This window comes from Melozone crissalis, unplaced genomic scaffold (genome assembly GCF_028551555.1).
Source record: "Melozone crissalis strain CALT ecotype California unplaced genomic scaffold, PUWL_Pcris_2 ptg000068l_1, whole genome shotgun sequence".
Classification (NCBI taxonomy): Eukaryota; Metazoa; Chordata; class Aves; order Passeriformes; family Passerellidae; genus Melozone; species Melozone crissalis.
Window position 1 is genome coordinate 5,223,308 of NW_026535846.1, and position 16,921 is coordinate 5,240,228.

Genomic DNA, 16,921 nt, shown 5'->3' on the forward strand with positions numbered 1-16,921 from the left:
TGGGAAATCTGGCTGTGGGGAAGTGCCAGGGGCTGTGGCAGATGCTGAGACAGAATTTGTGGCTGGTAGCTCATGCACAGACCCCTGAAGTGACTCGAACCAACAAGAATTGGTCCCTGCAGCTCTCTCTGCCCCTCTTTGTGGCAAACTTGGTGCCCAAAGGTCACTTCTGACACTGCATTCAACAGAAATTGTCCTTGAAGCACCTGTGTGCTCCCAGGAACTGAACACCTCCACGCTGGGAAAGGCAAAGGAGGAGGAGATAAGAAAGGATGAAAAATGAGTGTGGTGTGCTCAGGGAACCAGCCTTGGCCTGGGTGCTCAGAATTCCACCTTGCTGAGTTTAGATGAATTAAAAGTGCATCTCTGTGCTCCAGCAGTGACCTCTGAAGACATTCAGGGACAAGACCACGATTTTAGCCCTGTAATTCTACTCAGCACCAAGTTGTTCTGATCCTGAGGCTAAAGGGCAAGGAAATGTCCTCAGATACTGCTGCAGCAGCTGTGATAAATCATCTTTGACTCTATTTTCGGATGTAAGAGAGGTGAACATTTAAATACACACTTCAATCTGGTCAAACACTGCACAGCTTCCCCAATTCCTTCATTTCCTGTCCCTAATTTTAAAGCACTGCCATTCATGGCAGTCCTGTGAGGAGCACGTGGCCCTTTTCACTTTGGGGATTTTTGGGAAGGATTGGGGTTTTTGTGCTCCTGGGGCCTGTCCCTGGGGAGGATGGAACAGATGACTTGGGAAGCCCAACATGGGTAGGAGATCTCTTCTCTGCAGGCCAGCAGCTCAAACAGAATGGAAACATCTCAGCCTCATAAAAAAGTTCCTGCTTTGGAAACAGAACAGTTCACCCTTCCCCACAGATATTCCCACAAGGTCAGGGCTGGAGAGTGGAAACAGCCCTGGCAGAGCTGGGACTGTGAGCAGGGAGCTCCCAGTGCCCTCACAGGCACTCCCACAGCTCGTGGGGATGAGGGGAGGCTGCAGCCTCCAGGCTGGGCACACCTCTGGGTCAGGATCAGCCCCATCCCCAATTTCTGCCCGTTCCTCACTGCTTCCCAGGGCTGTTCCTTCTGAGGTGTGTTTGCTTTCACTGTGCCCTGCAGGATGGGCTCTGTGGTGCCTCAGGAACGTTTCCCACTCCTTCTCCCACAGGATTGACAATGGGCACTGTTGTCATTCACAGAATCACAGAATCCCTGGGTTGGAAGAGACCTTCAAGACCATCGAGTCCAGTCCAGTCCCAGCACCTCAGCCAAACCCTGGCACCCAGTGCCACATCCAGGCCTTGTTAAACACACCCAGGGATGGGGACTCCACCACCTCTAGTGGTGGATGAGATTGGGAATGGGAACAGGACCAGGATGGGAATGGGACCAAATGAGTCCAGAACTTTCTCACCTTTCCATAAAAAACTTTTCCTAATATCCAACCTGTATTTCCCTTGGCACAGCTCAGGCTGTGTGCTCTGGTTGTGTCAGTTCCTGCAGACAGAGCCCAGCCCCAGCTGAGCACAGGCCCCTTTCAGGAGCTGTGCAGTGATGGGGGCACCCCTGAGTCTCCTTTTCTGCAGGCTGAGCACCCCCAGCTCCCTCAGGGGCTCCTCTCAGGGTTTGTGCTCCCAGCCCCTCTCTCTGGATGTGCTCAGTGTCCCAAGGTCCTTCCCAAGCTGAGGGGCCTGAGCTGGGCACAGCACTCAGGGTGTGCCCTCACAGTGCCAGGGACAGGGGCACAGTGACCTCCCTGCTCCTGCTGGGCACAGCTCTGGGTCAGGATCAGCCCCATCCTGAATTTCTGTCCATTCCTTGCTGTTCCTTCTGAGCTGTGTTTGCTGTCACTGTGCCCTGCAGGACGAGCTTTGTGATGTCTCAGGAACGCTTCCCACTCCTTCTCCCACAGGACTGACAATGGATTGACAATGGGCACTGTTGTCATTGCAGTGCTGAGCTCTCAAAGAGCCCTTTTGTCACCATGCTAGAGCAGGGACATGTGGTGTGGAACAGCAGAGGATCCCTGGGCAGCACCACTGTCCCACCCCATCCCAAAATCCCGCAACCTCTGCAAGGAGTCTTGGGAATCACAGAGTTCCATGGGCACCTCTGAGGGTTCTGGTGCTCTGCGCTGGCCGTGGTGTCCCTTGGTGGTGTTTTGGTGACACCCCCAGTTCCCAGCCCCAGCCCTGTGGGACAGTGCCTTCCTCCAGTGTCACAGAGCCCTGGCAGTGCCCAGCCCAGTGGGGCCTCCCTGAGCCCCAGGAACCACGGGATATCCTGAGGGAAGGGGAGCACAAGGATCATGGAATCACAGACCCACAGAATGTTATGGGCTGGGAGAGACCCCAAAGCCCCTCCAGTGCCACCCCAGCCATGGCAGGGACACCTTTCCCTATCCCAAGCTGCTCCAAACCCCAATGCCCAGCCTGGCCTTGGGCACTGTCAGGATCCAGGGGCAGCCACAGCTGCTCTGGGAAAACTGTTCCCCATAATGATCCCAATCCCATCCCGATCCTTTTCCCATCCCTGTCTGTTCCCAATCCTGTTCCCATCCTGATCCCATTCCCATTCCCATTCCCATTCCCCTTCCCATTCCCATTCCCAATCCGATTCCCATCCTTGTCCCCGATCCCATTCCCAATTCTGTTCCCATTCCCGATCCCATTGCTATTCCCATCCCTTCCCATTCCCATGCCTGTTCCCGATCCCGTACCCAATTCTGTTCCCACTCCCAATCCCATTCCCATTCCCGTTCCCATTCCCAATTCCATTCCCCATTCCCATTCCCGATCCCATTCCCATTCCCATTCCCATTTCCGTTCCCATTTCCATTTCCCATTCCCCATTCCCGATCCCATTCCCATCCCTGTTCCCATTCCCATTCCCCATTCCCATTCCTGATCCCATTCCTGTTCCCGATCCCATTCCCATTCCCATTCCCATTCCTGATTCCCATTCCCATTCCCATTCCCGATCCCGTTCCCCAGCCGGTTCCCCCGGACCGAGCACGCCTCGGAACGGTGGTTTCGCGGCGCAGGCGGCGCTGTTTCGGCGGCGCACGGCCCGGGCCGGTTATCGGGTGCGCAGCTGGCGCTGTCAGTCGCGGCCCAAGATGGCGGCGGCCGGGGGCGGATGGAGGCGCTGGTGACGGTGCGGAGACTCGCCGCCGTCTGTACCATGGTGAGAGCCCTGGGGCCGCTCGGCCCGCGCCGCCGCTCCTCGGGGGCTCCCGGCCTTGTGCCCTGCGCCGAGCGGCGGGGAGAGCCCGCGCTGCGCGTCCCGGCACCGTGCGGGCAGTTCAGAGCCAGCGCTGCGGGAGGCCCCGCCGCCGGCTCCGGGCTCGGAGGGGCCGGGGCGGAGCGGCTGTGCCGGGGCAGGGCGAGCGGAGCGCGGGGAGCCGCGGCCGGGCTGAGCGCGGGTGCCGGCCTGGCCGGGGCTGGCAGGGCTTTGGGATAATGGGGTGAAATCCCGGTGGGAAAGCTGCCGGAGGCTCGGCAGGAACGCGAGCCCGGCAATCCCGGTGGGTGTGTCTGCGCCGCCCGTGCCCTGAAATGTTTCTCGGGCCGGTGGGTGCTGCCTTTCGCGGAGAAAAGGAATTATCGAGCATTAATTGGCCTCGTGCCCGGGTCGTGTCGGGTTGTTGTGATAACTGAGTTCATTTTAAAGCTCGTTCTACTCGTTTGTCAGTGCTCTGCAGTGGCTCCACGTGCATGCGTGTACCGGGACCGTCCCTGCCGCCAGCCGGGCAGAGAGGCAGGCTGGTAATTGCATGATTATGCAGAATTCTTAATGAAGCTCCGCTGCTGTGTAAGTAGAGCCCGGAGTGGCCGGGCTGGCGCTGGGCACGGCTGAAATATCTGAGCCCGGCCGTGAAACAGCAGCGCTGAGCTCACAGAACCTTCTGGGAGGAGCTCCGTGCTCCGAGCCCCGGCTGCAGGGGGTGCCCACTGGAGCAGTTCGGTGTTCACAGTCCCTCCTTTTCACTGCTCAGCTTCCCTCTCCCTGTGCAGCCTCCACACCGGTCACTGGCTCTGTTTCACCTGTGTGGGACAGGAACAGGATTTTCCTTCTGTTCCATGCAGGTGCTGCCTCCCAGTGTGAGTCCAGGCCCAGCTGAGCTGAGCCAGTACAAACTGACCAAAATGCCCAGCTCCAAACTGAGCACTTGCAGCCTCACACCCTAACAGGAGGCATTAATCTTTGCTTTTCAAACCCCTGGCCTTGGAGACCTCCCTGGAAAACTTCCCAGGATTTATCCTTCCCTAATCTCACCAAATGGGGTTTTTTCCTACATAATTTATATTTTTAATTGCCATGGCAGACCCAGTGAGATGAAGGCCATGAGAGGTGAGTCAGGAATTTGCTGAGGAGTTCTGCACCCAGGGGCAGAGATTGACTCAGTCCCTGGAATATTTTGGGTGCATTCCTGGGAGCAGCTGGGACAGGGAAGGCAGAGCATTTCCCTGGGACTCTGCAGCCACACCTGAGCACATCCCTGTGGGCTTTTGGCATTTTTGCTCCTGATTTTGGTTGGGATGGGGGGTGGAAGCTGGGCAGGTTCCTCCCATTCCCCTCCTGAGGTTCTGGGAGTTCTTTTCTGAGAACTGCAGCAGATTCTCCCCATTGTGTTTCGTGTGGAGAATTTGTTGTTTCAGTTCTGTGCAGAAATAATTGCATAAAACTGTCCTCCAAATTTCTTAATTAGTCATTTAATCAAATGCTGTGGGATCTGTCAGCATCAGTGTTTTAGGTGCATGTGTAGCTTGGCTAACTTATGGTCAATATTAACATTTATTCTCTCATCTACCCAGGAAATTAAGGTCTGGGTGCTGGATTTTAGAACTGGATCAGTTTATTTGCATGTCCAGCAAGTAAAAATACTGTTAAAAAAAAAAGGTAGATGAAAAAGCTGAGCCTTTTTTTAAAAACATTGAAATACATGAACAAAGTCCCTTTGGGAGCTGCTTTCTCCAGGATTATGTTAAAGTGGAGTGATTGTACAGAACTTTACATATTTTTTTTAGTAAAATATGCAGTTTTTACCAGCATTTCCAGTCAGCATCTGTGTTCCAGGCTAGAACAGTGAAACCCAGGTTTGTGACATTGTCAGACCCTTCAGCATCACAGGGACTGCTGTTCCTGCTTCTCAGGCACCCCATTCCTCTCCAATGTCTCTCTAAAAATGAAATCCCAAGCTTGAGTTCATTCCAGCCAGTGATGAGGCTGAGCTTGGATCATCTCCCCTCCCTGAAATCACTTCTGGAGGATCAGCTCTGCTGTGCCTCAGGGTGGTGGCATTTCCTTGGTGGGAGCACCGTCCCTTTCCCAGGGTTTTGATGCCTCAGGTTTGAGCTTTTCTGTTTTTCACATTCTGTGCTGCTTTAGTGTGTGAGTCTGGGTTCATATTATGGGATGGTGAGCATAGGAGACAAAACAATTCCTGCTCCAGCTGGGACCAAGGACAAATGATCCAAATCTCAGCCCAGGAGCACAAACACTGTGGGCTGAGAGAGAAAAACAAGGATGGGACTGCATGGGCTAGAGCTGGAATGGGATAATGAACTGCAAGATGCAAATGGAGCAGAACTGATCACAGTGAGAGACCCCATGAGCAGTCAGGGATTTTGTGACCATTTTGGTTCATCTTGGGTGCAGCCCTGGCTGGGCTCTTGTGCTGCCCAAGGTGCATCCATTGAAGAGATCCTTTTAATAAATCCCTGCTTTATTCTTTATCTCTGTCCAGCCTCTGCTCAGCTCAGCCTTCCCAAGGCCTCAGTTTCACCTCATCCCTATGGCAGCTCCAGCCTGGCCAGAGCTGGGAGGGAGCAGGGGTTGTTCCCTGGGATGTGATTCCTGGCTTGGGGAGGCTGTGGCAGCACGGGGGAAGCACAGCCATGGCCAGGAGCCACTGCCCCAGCTCTGCCTCCCTGGCACCAGCTGTGTGTCCCAGCCTTTCCCTCTGCCCTGGGCTTTGGGGTTTTTCCTTCTGTTTGCAGGGAGCTGCAGGATTGAGGGAAATGGCTGCAGAGTGGAAACAGAGAGCACTGCTGAGGCATTTTGCTTAAAAAAATCTACAGCTGCTGTTTCAGAAGTGTTTAAAGAGGGGTCTGTGGGTCTGGGCTGAACAGGTGTGTCCTGGTCCAGGGCAAATTTGGGAGAGAACCTCCAAAGGGGCTCCTCTAAGAAAGCAGATTGAATTGGCCCCTCCCCCCAACCAGTCCAGGAGAAAATACCTCCTTGGAGAAAAGTGGAAAAAAACCCACAGTCCAGGGAACTTCTTTGCCTCAGCTAGCTAAACCAACTAAAAGCAAAGGAGAGCTCTGTCCCACTGTCTGTCCCTCTGCAGACAGCACAGTCCAGGAGCAGGAATGTGGAGGAGGGAGTCGCCCAGTGTGGGGCACGTGTCAACCTAGGACAAGGTGGGAATCCTCTCTTGGCTGAGGAGAGTGAGGAGGGCAGAATCCCATGGGTCTGACTGCATCCTCTGACCCAGGATGTGTTTGCTGTGCTCTGAGGCAGTTGTAGAACTGAGTTTCTCAGTCAGAACTTGAGGATTTTGTTGAATTGACAGAACTTTTGGAAGAGCAGACCAGAACTTGAGAAGGGAGCAAGGTGCAAAGGCCAGAGCTGGGATTTTCCTTCCTGGCAGCTTGTGAGGAGTCTGTAGTGAGCTGTGAGCAGAATTTTGTTTCTTGTAGGCAATTAGGGCCACTTCCTCTGGATTCATGTCTAATTGTTGGTCAAACCAGTAGGACATGCCTGAAGAACTCCAATCCAGGCTACAAATTGGGGGCAGCCTTACACACTCTGAATCAGGACATAATTATTGACTTCAGTGCTGCAGGGGAGGCGGCTGCAGCATTTGTGAGTGCCACATTTCCATTTGCCACCTGAATAATTTACACTGGGCAGCTCAAGCAGAGCTGTGGTGTCCCTGGTGTGGAATGTCACCTCCCTGCTGTCACCTGTAGCTGTAGGACTTTGCTTTGGCTCTATCAGAGAATTAACATTTATAGCTTTTATTTTTATCACTGCAAGAAGGGAGGGTGGAGCTGGCTAAGCAGATTTCTGTCTCCAGCAGTGCTCTGCTTCTTGACTGACTTTTTAAGCTGAAAGAAGCCAAATATTCATCTTTGCACTTAGAACCCAGCCTGAGAATAACTGAGAATAATTGTTTTGGGGGGAAAAAAAATACATAACCCTTTACAAAGCAGGGAGGAGGTCACTTCACGGTTTTCCCACATGCTGTTTGTGTTGTGGTTTAATGCTGTGTGTGATGGGCGTTTGCTGCTGCACATTTGGGGCTTCTGACAGTTTGGGGCTGGAAGCAAAGGAGGCCACAGTTCAGGGGGACCACACAGGTCCCCTTGGAATGAGCTTTGGGATTTTACAGGAATCCTGAACACCTGAAGGAGCTTTTGTGCTGTTCTGGTGCCTGCTTTGATTGTCTATAAACTTCTAAAATGTCATTCTTTAATGACATTTCTCTCAGGAAAATGAGAGATCATGAGAGCTCCCAGCTGTGTGGTGCCATGGGCACTCCATGGTTCATTTGTTCAAAGTAGACACTGATTATATTAGAGGACTTCTGCTTCAGTTCATGTAAAAATGAAGTGTGAATACCTGGAGAAGGATGCAAAAATAACAGAGTGTAGCTTGTTCAAGATGTGCTCTGTTACTCAATCTCTGTTGTTTGGTTCTAGAGCAAATGCTTTTATTGCCTTGGAATTAATCTGTTTACATGCACATCACTTGCTGTCTTTTTGCCATTAAAAAAGCAATGGTTTTCAGTGCTTGCTCCAGCAGATGTCAGTTTGGGGGATTCCTGCACTTGCTGCCAAAATAAAGGGCAGCACTGTGCATCATTGTGGTTTGTTTGTGTGTTGTATTTTCTATTTTCAGCTCCTTTTATAGTGAACACTTAAAGTGGGCTTGTAAAACAGATGGGGAGAAACTTTGTTGTGAAAGGACAAGAGGGAATGGTTTTAAATGAAAAGTGGGTTAATTTAGACTAGAAAGGAAGGAATTTTTTTCCATTAAGGGTGGGCAAGCACTGGCACAGGGTGCCCAGAGCAGCTGTGGCTGCCCCTGGATCCCTGGCAGTGCCCAAGGCCAGGCTGGACAGGGCTTGGAGCAGCCTGGGACGGGGGAAGGTGTCATGCCCTGGCAGGGGGCGGCAGTGGATGAGCTCTGAGGTTCCTTCCAACCTAAACTATTCCATGATTTATCCACTTAACCCCTCACACACTGAGTTGTGACTATATCTCCCCATTCAGATCCATTGATTGGGCTCACAGCTGAATTTTACTGCTCTGTGCCTGTGTAGTAGCTGAAGTTATAAATGAAATATTAACCTGTTTATAAATCTTTGCTCTCCCTCAGCATCCACTTCCTCACCCTCCACAGCATTGTCCCTGCCCTGTTTGATGTGTGAGGCTCCTGATAAAATCTCCCTGCCAGCTCACAAAAGAACAATGCTGGTAAACACTAGGCCTGCACAGCTGGGAGCTGTTTGTGTTTGTTCTCTCAGGGAGCTGCAGAGTCCCTGAGAGCTGAGCTGGCAAAGCCTCCCCTGCTATGTGTGTTACTGGGTCACTGCAGAAACACAGGGGCACCACGAGTCTTGGGGGGGGAAATCAGGGGGATGGACTGGGAGCTGTGGGATGTGGGAGCCTGAGGGGACTGGGATGGACTGGGAGCAGTTGTGATGTGGGAGGCAGTGGCTGAGCAGCCTAGGATGGACTGGGATGGACTGGGAGCAGTGGTGGTGTGGGAGGCAGTGGCTGAGGGGACTGGGATGGGCTGGGGGCTGTGGTGATTTGGGAGGCAATGGCTGAGGTGACTGGGATGAGCTGGGATGGACTGGGAGCACTGCTGATGTGGGAGGCAGTGGCTGAGGGGACTGGGATGCACTGGGATGGACTGGGAGGCAGTAGCTGAGGATTGGATGGACTGGGAGCAGTGGTGCTGTGGGAGGCAGTGGCTGAAGATTGGATGAACTGGAATGTACTGGGATGGACTGAGTGCAGTGCTGATGTGGGAGGCAGTGGCTGAGGGGACTGGGATGGACTGGAATGAACTGGGATAGACTGGGAGCAGTGGCTGAGGAGGGGAGGCAGCTGCTGGCAAAGCTCAGCCCTGGGCAGTGGTTCTGCTTTTCCTGCCCTTTCTCCCCAGTCCTTTCCAGGTGTTTTCTCACTGGAGCCAGCTCTGTTGTCCCTCGCAGAGCATAAATGAGAGGGTTTCCCAGGAGCTGGGCCCTGCTGTCCTTTGGGAGTGTGGATCCTGAGGACCTGGCAGGAGCAGCTCCTCACAGAATAAACGTGCTTGGATGAGTTTACACAGCACCCTGCTCTCATTGATTTAAACACTCCAGTTAAGGCTTCCTAGGAGGAAATTCCGGTGGAAATGCAGCACTTGGAGTTTCCCTGGATGCCATGGCAGCAGTCAGGGTGCTCTGTGAGCTCTGCTCCCTGCTGGAAATGGGCACAGCCTTTCCAGGAGGAAGATTCTGTGGCATTTGGAAGGTGGAGCCTTGGATGGTCTGTGACACTGCTCCTTTCAGGATTATCAGTTTGTTTGGAGTGCTTGTGCTGGCAAAGTGCTGCAATCCAGGGCTCAATTTACAGTAATTTGTTATGCCTGGAACACAGACAGCCTTCCCAGATCTGTGAAAAGGGATCCTTTCAAACCAGAGCTGACAACTCTTTTATCTGACTTCAGTGCTCCACAGCCCCGAGTTTTAAAGGATGGGGAGAGCAACATCTAATCTGTGTTTACAAAACCATGCCAGTGTGTTCTGTAAACCTGCAGCAATACAACCCCAATCTGCTCCATTTCCACTTCCCCCAGGGTAATTTTAATAGTCCTGAAGCTGGAGCTATTATCTCAGCAAATACAGCAAGTGCAGGCAGATTCTGCATCAGCTCATGCAGATTTCTTTCCTGCAAAAGCAGCTTTTTTGGGGTTTTTTTTAGAGGGTTTTTTTTGCCTACTTGTTCTTTTTCCCCCTTTTTGTTTTGATTTGTTTATTCACTCTTAAACAACTCCTCAGCAGTTGGTTTAAGCAGCTCCTCTAATCTGGAGTGCTGCACGATGGTGTCCCTGGGAGCCTTTCTGCACAACCTGAAAGCTGCTTCCCAGCTTGCTTCAAACCCTCAGTCTTCTGCTGCTCTCATTTGTTCAAAGCCAAATGAGTAATTAGAGAGCCAGTTGTGCACCAGGCATGTTCTGGACACTGAAATTCTGTAGATTTTTCCTTTTTTTGTGTTTTTTTAAGGGAAATGTCTTTCGCAGGCTGGTTCCAGTCCAGGAGTTAGAATGGTGTGGAGTCCAAGCCAAATATCCTCAGGGATTTTATTTCATCAAGTTTTTACTCCAGTGGTGCTGCACTGCTCCTGGGTGTGCATCCAGCTGCAGGGAAAGGTTAAAGATCCCCTGAGTTATGAGCCTTTAATTCCTTCCCTTGAACTGAATTAGATTCATTGCAAAGAGAGAAATGCATAAAAATCAGGTAATTTGAAATTAATATTTAGCACTGAGCTAAAATAATAGTAATTATCCTTAAAGAAAGGCTGAATCTTCCAATTTGCATTTATGGAGAGGGCTTTAAATTGATTATTAAAAGTGAACTAATGGAATTAATTCGTCTTGGGTGTATTTTAGGCCAGAAGCAGCTGAAAGGTGAACACCAGCATAAAGAACTAGAGTTTTAACAGGATACAGTGAACAGATAGAAATTTTTCTGAAATTTTAGGACAAACATCCAGATTTTAAAAGTTCTCTTCTGACAATCTGCAACTGTCCACAAATGAAGTGTAAATGGAGCATCTGTTGGGGTGTGTATATTTATGTGTGTCCATCTAAAGTAGTGGAGTGCCCAAAATAAGACTTTAACAAAAAAATAGCAGACAGCAGACTTTAAAAAAATTAAAATTAAAATTGACTTCTTGTATATTTTGGCAGGATTAATTTTGAAAAAAGACCAAACTGTAAGTTTGTAGTTGTATTTTTGTAAAGATTGGAAGGACTTCACCATTTCAGTGAATTCCCTTGTACTTTAAGCAGCTCCTGCATCCCTGTTAAAAACCATCAATTAAAACCTCATGGGACATTTGTTTGACAAGTCTTTCTGAACTTCTGTGTCTGTTAATGACATCAGAGAAATCTTGAGTATTTTTTGTCATTACATTGAGCCAGTGATGGTTATGGAAAGGCTCTAAACCCACTGGCAATTCAAAACCTGTGTAATTACAGCTCCTCAGAACTTGTCAGGGGTGAATGCCATGAGCTCTGAGGGCAGTGGGATCTCCCCTCTCCTGACTCCTTCCCTGTTTTGTGGGTTTTCCCCTCATTTTCCAGCTCACTGTTTGCTGAGCAGCAGCGCAGCACTGACCTGATTATTCTGACAAGAGCTCAGAATAGCACTGAGGGTCCTGCCCCAGAGTTGTGCTAATTTTGGTCCTTTTTTCTCCCTGGAGCTGCAGCAGCAGCTGCTCCATGCTCTGGTCCCCTCACACCCTTCTCTCTGCTTTTCTGACCATCCCCACATGGGCAGAGTGAGCTCTGAGCACAGAGAGCAGATATTTGGGAATGGAAATGGGGATTCCAGCCAAGTGGGAAAGTGTGAATTCAGGGTAAAAACATGGGTAGTTTGTAATAACAGTGCACTGATTGTCAGCCAGGGTTTGTGGTGGGTCAGGATTTCAGTGAAACTCATATTGCTGAAGAGGAGAGAGGTTGTAACTTGAAGCAGGAGCCATGAGGATGCTGGAAATGTGGAATTCTCAGCTGACAGCAACTCCTGTTCTGAGCTCTGGGGTTGTTCATAATCACTCCCAGCTTTTATCATCCACAGCTTCACCAAAACTCCTCAACTCAGAGCCTGATTGCAATTTCTGCCATAAAGATAATTAAATATAATACAGACAAAAGTGAGCACTCCTCTGATTCCTGTCAGATAAGTGAATGCAATCTGTGAGCTTTTGTCTGTAAGAATAATTACAAATCCAATAAGTTTAAGGTCACCAAGTAGTGAAACTCCTGTTGTTTGATACATTTCTGAAATCAATTAAATCTAGGCTATGCAAAATGCTCATTTTCTTTGCAGGAATAGGATTTTTTTTTTTTTTTTTTTTTGCTAAGAAGAGGCAATAATGCCTCATTATCCTTCTCTGTGATCTCCTTTTGGTGCTGCAGTGGCTAAGAAACAAAAGTCTACTACTATTTATTCCACTTGCATGGTGCATTGAACTGCAAATAAATCTTCAAGACTTCTCTAGTGAGCAAAAATCACTCAGAGCTTACAGGCTGGAGGAGTTGATCTCTCTTCTGGATTTGATGGGTTTTTCAGTTAAAATTTCAGGAATACTGTGGGATCCCTGCCTCAGCATGTCTTGGTTAGCTCCCTCAGGTAAGGGGGTTTGAAACTGCTCCTTTCACATCCCTTTCCTTAGAAAATTCAACAAAACTTGTCTTGAGTGTTCTCTGGGTAGATATTAGTTTGCCTTAATGCTGTTATCTCTGTGTCTTATCCAGCTCTGAGCATGGAATAGAATCCCAGAATCCACGAGGTTGGAAAATACCTCCAGGATCATCGAGCCCAAAATGACAATCCCCACCTTGTCACCAGCCCAGAGCACTGAGTGCCACACCCAGCCTTTTCTTGCACTTTTAAATCAGGATATTGGTGTGATGTCCCTCACTGTGCTGGTATGAAAAAGTGAGGAAAACTTGAATATTACCAATTCCTTGTGCTTCAATATTTGGTATATTGGATTTTTTAAGGGTGTTCTTTGTCTTTTCAGCCATGAAATGTTCATGGAAGTGTTCATCACCTTCTTCTAATTAGGTGATATGCATAAAGTGGAATGACTTCAGCTGTGACAGGAAATATTTTATTGTTGTTCTTTGGGGGTTTTCTTGGCCATTTGTAGCTGTGTGTATTCCTGCTGAGGTGGTGATGGGCCAGGCAGTTTTTCATTTTCCTGTTTGACTGATAATTGCAGAGCTGTGGAAGCACAGCCAGTTCTGTGAGTGGGCTGTGAGCAGAGAAGGGGAGCTCTGAGACAACATTGGAAGTCCAGGAATTTCTAGAAAATGGAAAATTCTTCTTACAAGTGCTGAAACTTCCTTTGTCACCTCCCCCAGCACTGTGGAACGCTAAATCCACATCTCATTATGTAAGTCAATCACTATTACCACATGGTTAAATGAGAAGTTTTCCTCCTGGGGTAATTGTGTGTTGCAGAAATTTGGGTTTATTCCTGCTCACAGAGCTGAGTTTGATGGTCCTGAAGCAGAGCAGCAACTTGAGAGCATTTCCTTGCACCTCCCACAAGTCAGGGATGTACTCTGGGGTTGTTAAAACATTCATTTATTTGCCTTGCACTAGCAGGGAGAAGTCATAAATCTTTATATTCAGCTGTATTTTAGTTTTTAGTGTTTTTACTTAACTGTTGTATGCCAAACAGACTCTATTGCTATGGATGAGGGATTTTTTCATTACATTTCTTGTTGCTCCCACAATATGTGACATAGTTTAGCAAAACTCTATTGATTTTCTGATGGTTTTAGGTGTGCAAAGTACCACAAGATGCAGAACACTTTGACTGTGGCACCCCAAAGAGGAGAATTTAATTAATTCCCCAAATAACAAAATAAATTTTCATATTATATGCACTTGCCACTTTGGTTAGATTTTTAATTCTGGACAAGGTGTGACTTTTATATTTCCAAAATGACGAAGTGGGGATTGTTTCACAGCTAAAAGATGGAAAAATCTTTTACCTGGGTGGGCAGAGGGATGTGACACCTGTCAGGGTGACAGCAAAGCCTCATTGCAGCAGGACATGGCTCAGGCTGGAGCAGGTTTCAGTGCACTGGGTTAATTGGTAATTGTTAATTGAGTTGCAGGGATCCCTGGTTGGGAGGAGCTGGACTTTGCCTGCACTTCTGGACCTTACCCCAAAACATGACTGGGGCCAAGTGGTGCCCTCACATCAAGTGAATTTCCCCATGTCCTTGTTCAGTTCTCCTGGCCATTGACTCTGTGGTGAATCATCTGTGCTGCTGCAGGGGAGTTCTTTTTCCATGGAACACTGGGCATTGCATTTCCTGGAACTTTTTCACTGCTTAATTTGCAAGTTTGCATCTTCAGAGCTATTTATGATTCATCTCTGATTTTTTTTTTTTTTTATTCCTCCCACAAGTCCTTTGAGTCCTGTTTTGGTTATTTTATGAATTTAAAATATTCTCTGGCAAGAAACTTTAGAATCATCTCAGAATCCCAGAATGATTTGGGTTGGAAGGGACCTCAAAGCTCATCCCATTCCAGGGGCAGGGACACCTTCCACTGTCCCAGAGTGTTCCAGCGTGGCCTTGAACACTCCCAGGGATGAGGCATCTACCACTTCAGTTGGAAATGATACATTAAATATAATGTAATTTATTAAGGAAACCTTGATTTTTAATCTGCCTCTGCAGTTAATTTACCCAAATTTATAAACTTTGGGAAAGTTTATAAACACAAGGAAACACTTGGAAAAAAACTCACCTGTAACCTGTCAGGTTAAATGGATACAGGTTGGTGGTTTGGTTAACAGCCCTGGTTTATGGTAGGTTATTCAGTTCTTTATCTCATAGCTTTATTCAAAAGTACATTTTGAATAAAACCATTCTTATGTTTTCATTTATTTGTTCAGATATTTATTCTATATGTTGCTTTCCAGCTGGAGCATTTGGGCTGTCAGATTTCACTGGTTTTGGAGGTTTGGTACCTCCTTTAATGGGCTTTTCTCCAGTGTTTCCCTGATAAAATACTGGAGATCATGGAGAGGGGGAGGAACCTCCTGAGAAATTGAAACTGAACTTCACAAGCTCACAGGGTTTACAAATCCTCCTTTCCTAATCTCCAAACATGCAGCATGGAAGAGCAAAACAACCTCAGCAGGAGCCAGTTCTGATTTCCAGGCTAAAAATTCCAGAATTTTCCCCTCCTGTGCATTTCCATGAATTTTGGAAATGTTGAATTTTGAATTTTACAGCATTTCCCAAAGGCAGTGTGGATCAGAGCAGTGAAGAGCTGAGGTAGCCCAGGACAGACCCCTGGCAGCAAATCCTCCTTGCTGATGGTTCTCCTTTTATTTTAGGTTGGATTTGGATTTTATTGAGGGGAAATATTGGAGGAAAAAGAGAAGCAGGGAATGACTGCAAGGAAACAAATGAAAGGAGCTGCCTGCAGTGGCACTGATGCCTCAGAAATGTTGTGTGTAATTGCTGCTGGAGCAGAGCTCTGCTTGTAAATCTGTCAGCACCCTGTGAGTGTTTGCTGGGGTTTGGAGTTCCCAGTTCTGAGCCTGCCTCATTTTATCTGCTCTGAGAAATGAAACTCACTATAAATCTGATGGGGGACATCCAACTACAGCTGTTAAACCTGATTGTTTCTTAGTTTCTCTCCTGGTTTTTAGAAAATTTTGAGTTGTTTCTCTGTTAAAAACAATCTGGATGGAGCTGTCCTTACAGTCTCTGCTTGTGGTTTATATTAATAGGGAGAGGATGGAAATGTTTGCTCAGGAATTGAAAAGCATTGGTAGCTTCAGGGGAATAAATAAATTGAGTTTTGGAAGAAATAAATTGAGTTTTGCTGCGCTGTAATGTTTGGTTGAATGTTTTTCTGAGATGTCTGAAGGTGGCTCACCTGTGCAGGAGGATTTCTGTTTGGGCAAGGTTAGAATTGGAGTCATTTGGGCATTTAAAACAGAATTAGGAATCCAAAGTGTTTGGATTCTGCACAAAGGAGCTCAGGAATGCTGGAGCATCAGCAAGAGGCATTAAAGAACAAGGTGAAGAGGAATGAGGGAAGGAACCAACCCCAGATATTCCCATCCACAAGGGGCTGGTGGATTGAAAATGGAAAGAGATGAAGAGACCACTTTGAATATGAAGTGGAGCAAGTTAAAATTGAAAATAAAACATTGGAATGCTTTAGTTGTTGCTTTATGTGCCAGATAAGAGCAGTGGTGGTTTTCAGTTGTATCCAAAACAGCAAATTCCATCCTCACTGTACTGCTGGAAACTCAAGGATGTGTCAAAATGCACTGTGAGCTTCATACATCACCTTGAAATTAAAGGTAACCAAGCCAAAGCACTTTCAGGTGATCTGTGATAAAATTCTTCCTTCCATTCTTCTGGGGATTTGTAAAAAAAACTCCATTTATCCATAGTATTTTGCAAAATAAACCTAGAAAAAGACAGGATAAGTTTCTTTATTTTTACAGTGAATTCTTGACTAAATTAAGTTGCTGTTTCTAGATCACTGTTGCCAACCTGGTGTTTTAAGTGAGAACAGTTAATTGTGGTAATTTCCAAATAAACTCAAATGTAGCAAACCCTTTTGTTAGATCAGATCACTAATTTTGGCTGAGGGAGTTGAGATTTTAAATGATACCTTGGTACATTTGTGATAATAAAGCATCACATTCATTTAATTCTGACAAAATACTGATTTTCAATGGAAATAAATTATTTCCTAAACTTTGGGGGTTTTTAGGAAATTTCTGTTTTCTCTAACATTAATTTTGTTTTTTGTAGGGCGCCAATGCCTCTGCTTTGGAGAAAGAGATTGGTCCTGAGCAGTTCCCTGTGAATGAGCATTATTTTGGCTTGGTCAATGTAAGTGAATTTTCTATGCTTAAAATGCTGGGTTTTAATTCACATCCTAATTTGGAGCTTAGCAGGAACTTGATTGATGAAACTTCTCACTTGGAGTGGGACTGAGCACAGACACCACATCCTGCAGTGTGCTTATTAACCAAAATAGCACTTCATCTGAAACACAGAAAAATAAATGTATTTCTTGTAAAGTCTCTGAGAGAACTCTTCCTGCTCCAGTACATTTTTACTTATAAGATTTTAA

At 47.6% G+C, this 16,921-nt stretch overlaps 1 protein-coding gene across 1 annotated transcript in view; it reads left to right on the forward strand.

Moving 5' to 3' along the window:
* The first annotated feature begins 3,113 nt into the window (after positions 1–3,113).
* LOC128946001 (ubiquitin carboxyl-terminal hydrolase 12-like) overlaps positions 3,114–16,921 on the forward strand; it is a 30,026-nt gene continuing 16,218 nt past the window's right edge. Inside the window, exons 1-2 of the mRNA XM_054289948.1 lie at positions 3,114–3,186; positions 16,597–16,677. Coding sequence (XP_054145923.1) covers positions 3,139–3,186; positions 16,597–16,677 — 129 coding nt within the window. The 5' untranslated portion in view covers positions 3,114–3,138. The remainder of the gene's footprint in view (positions 3,187–16,596; positions 16,678–16,921) is intronic.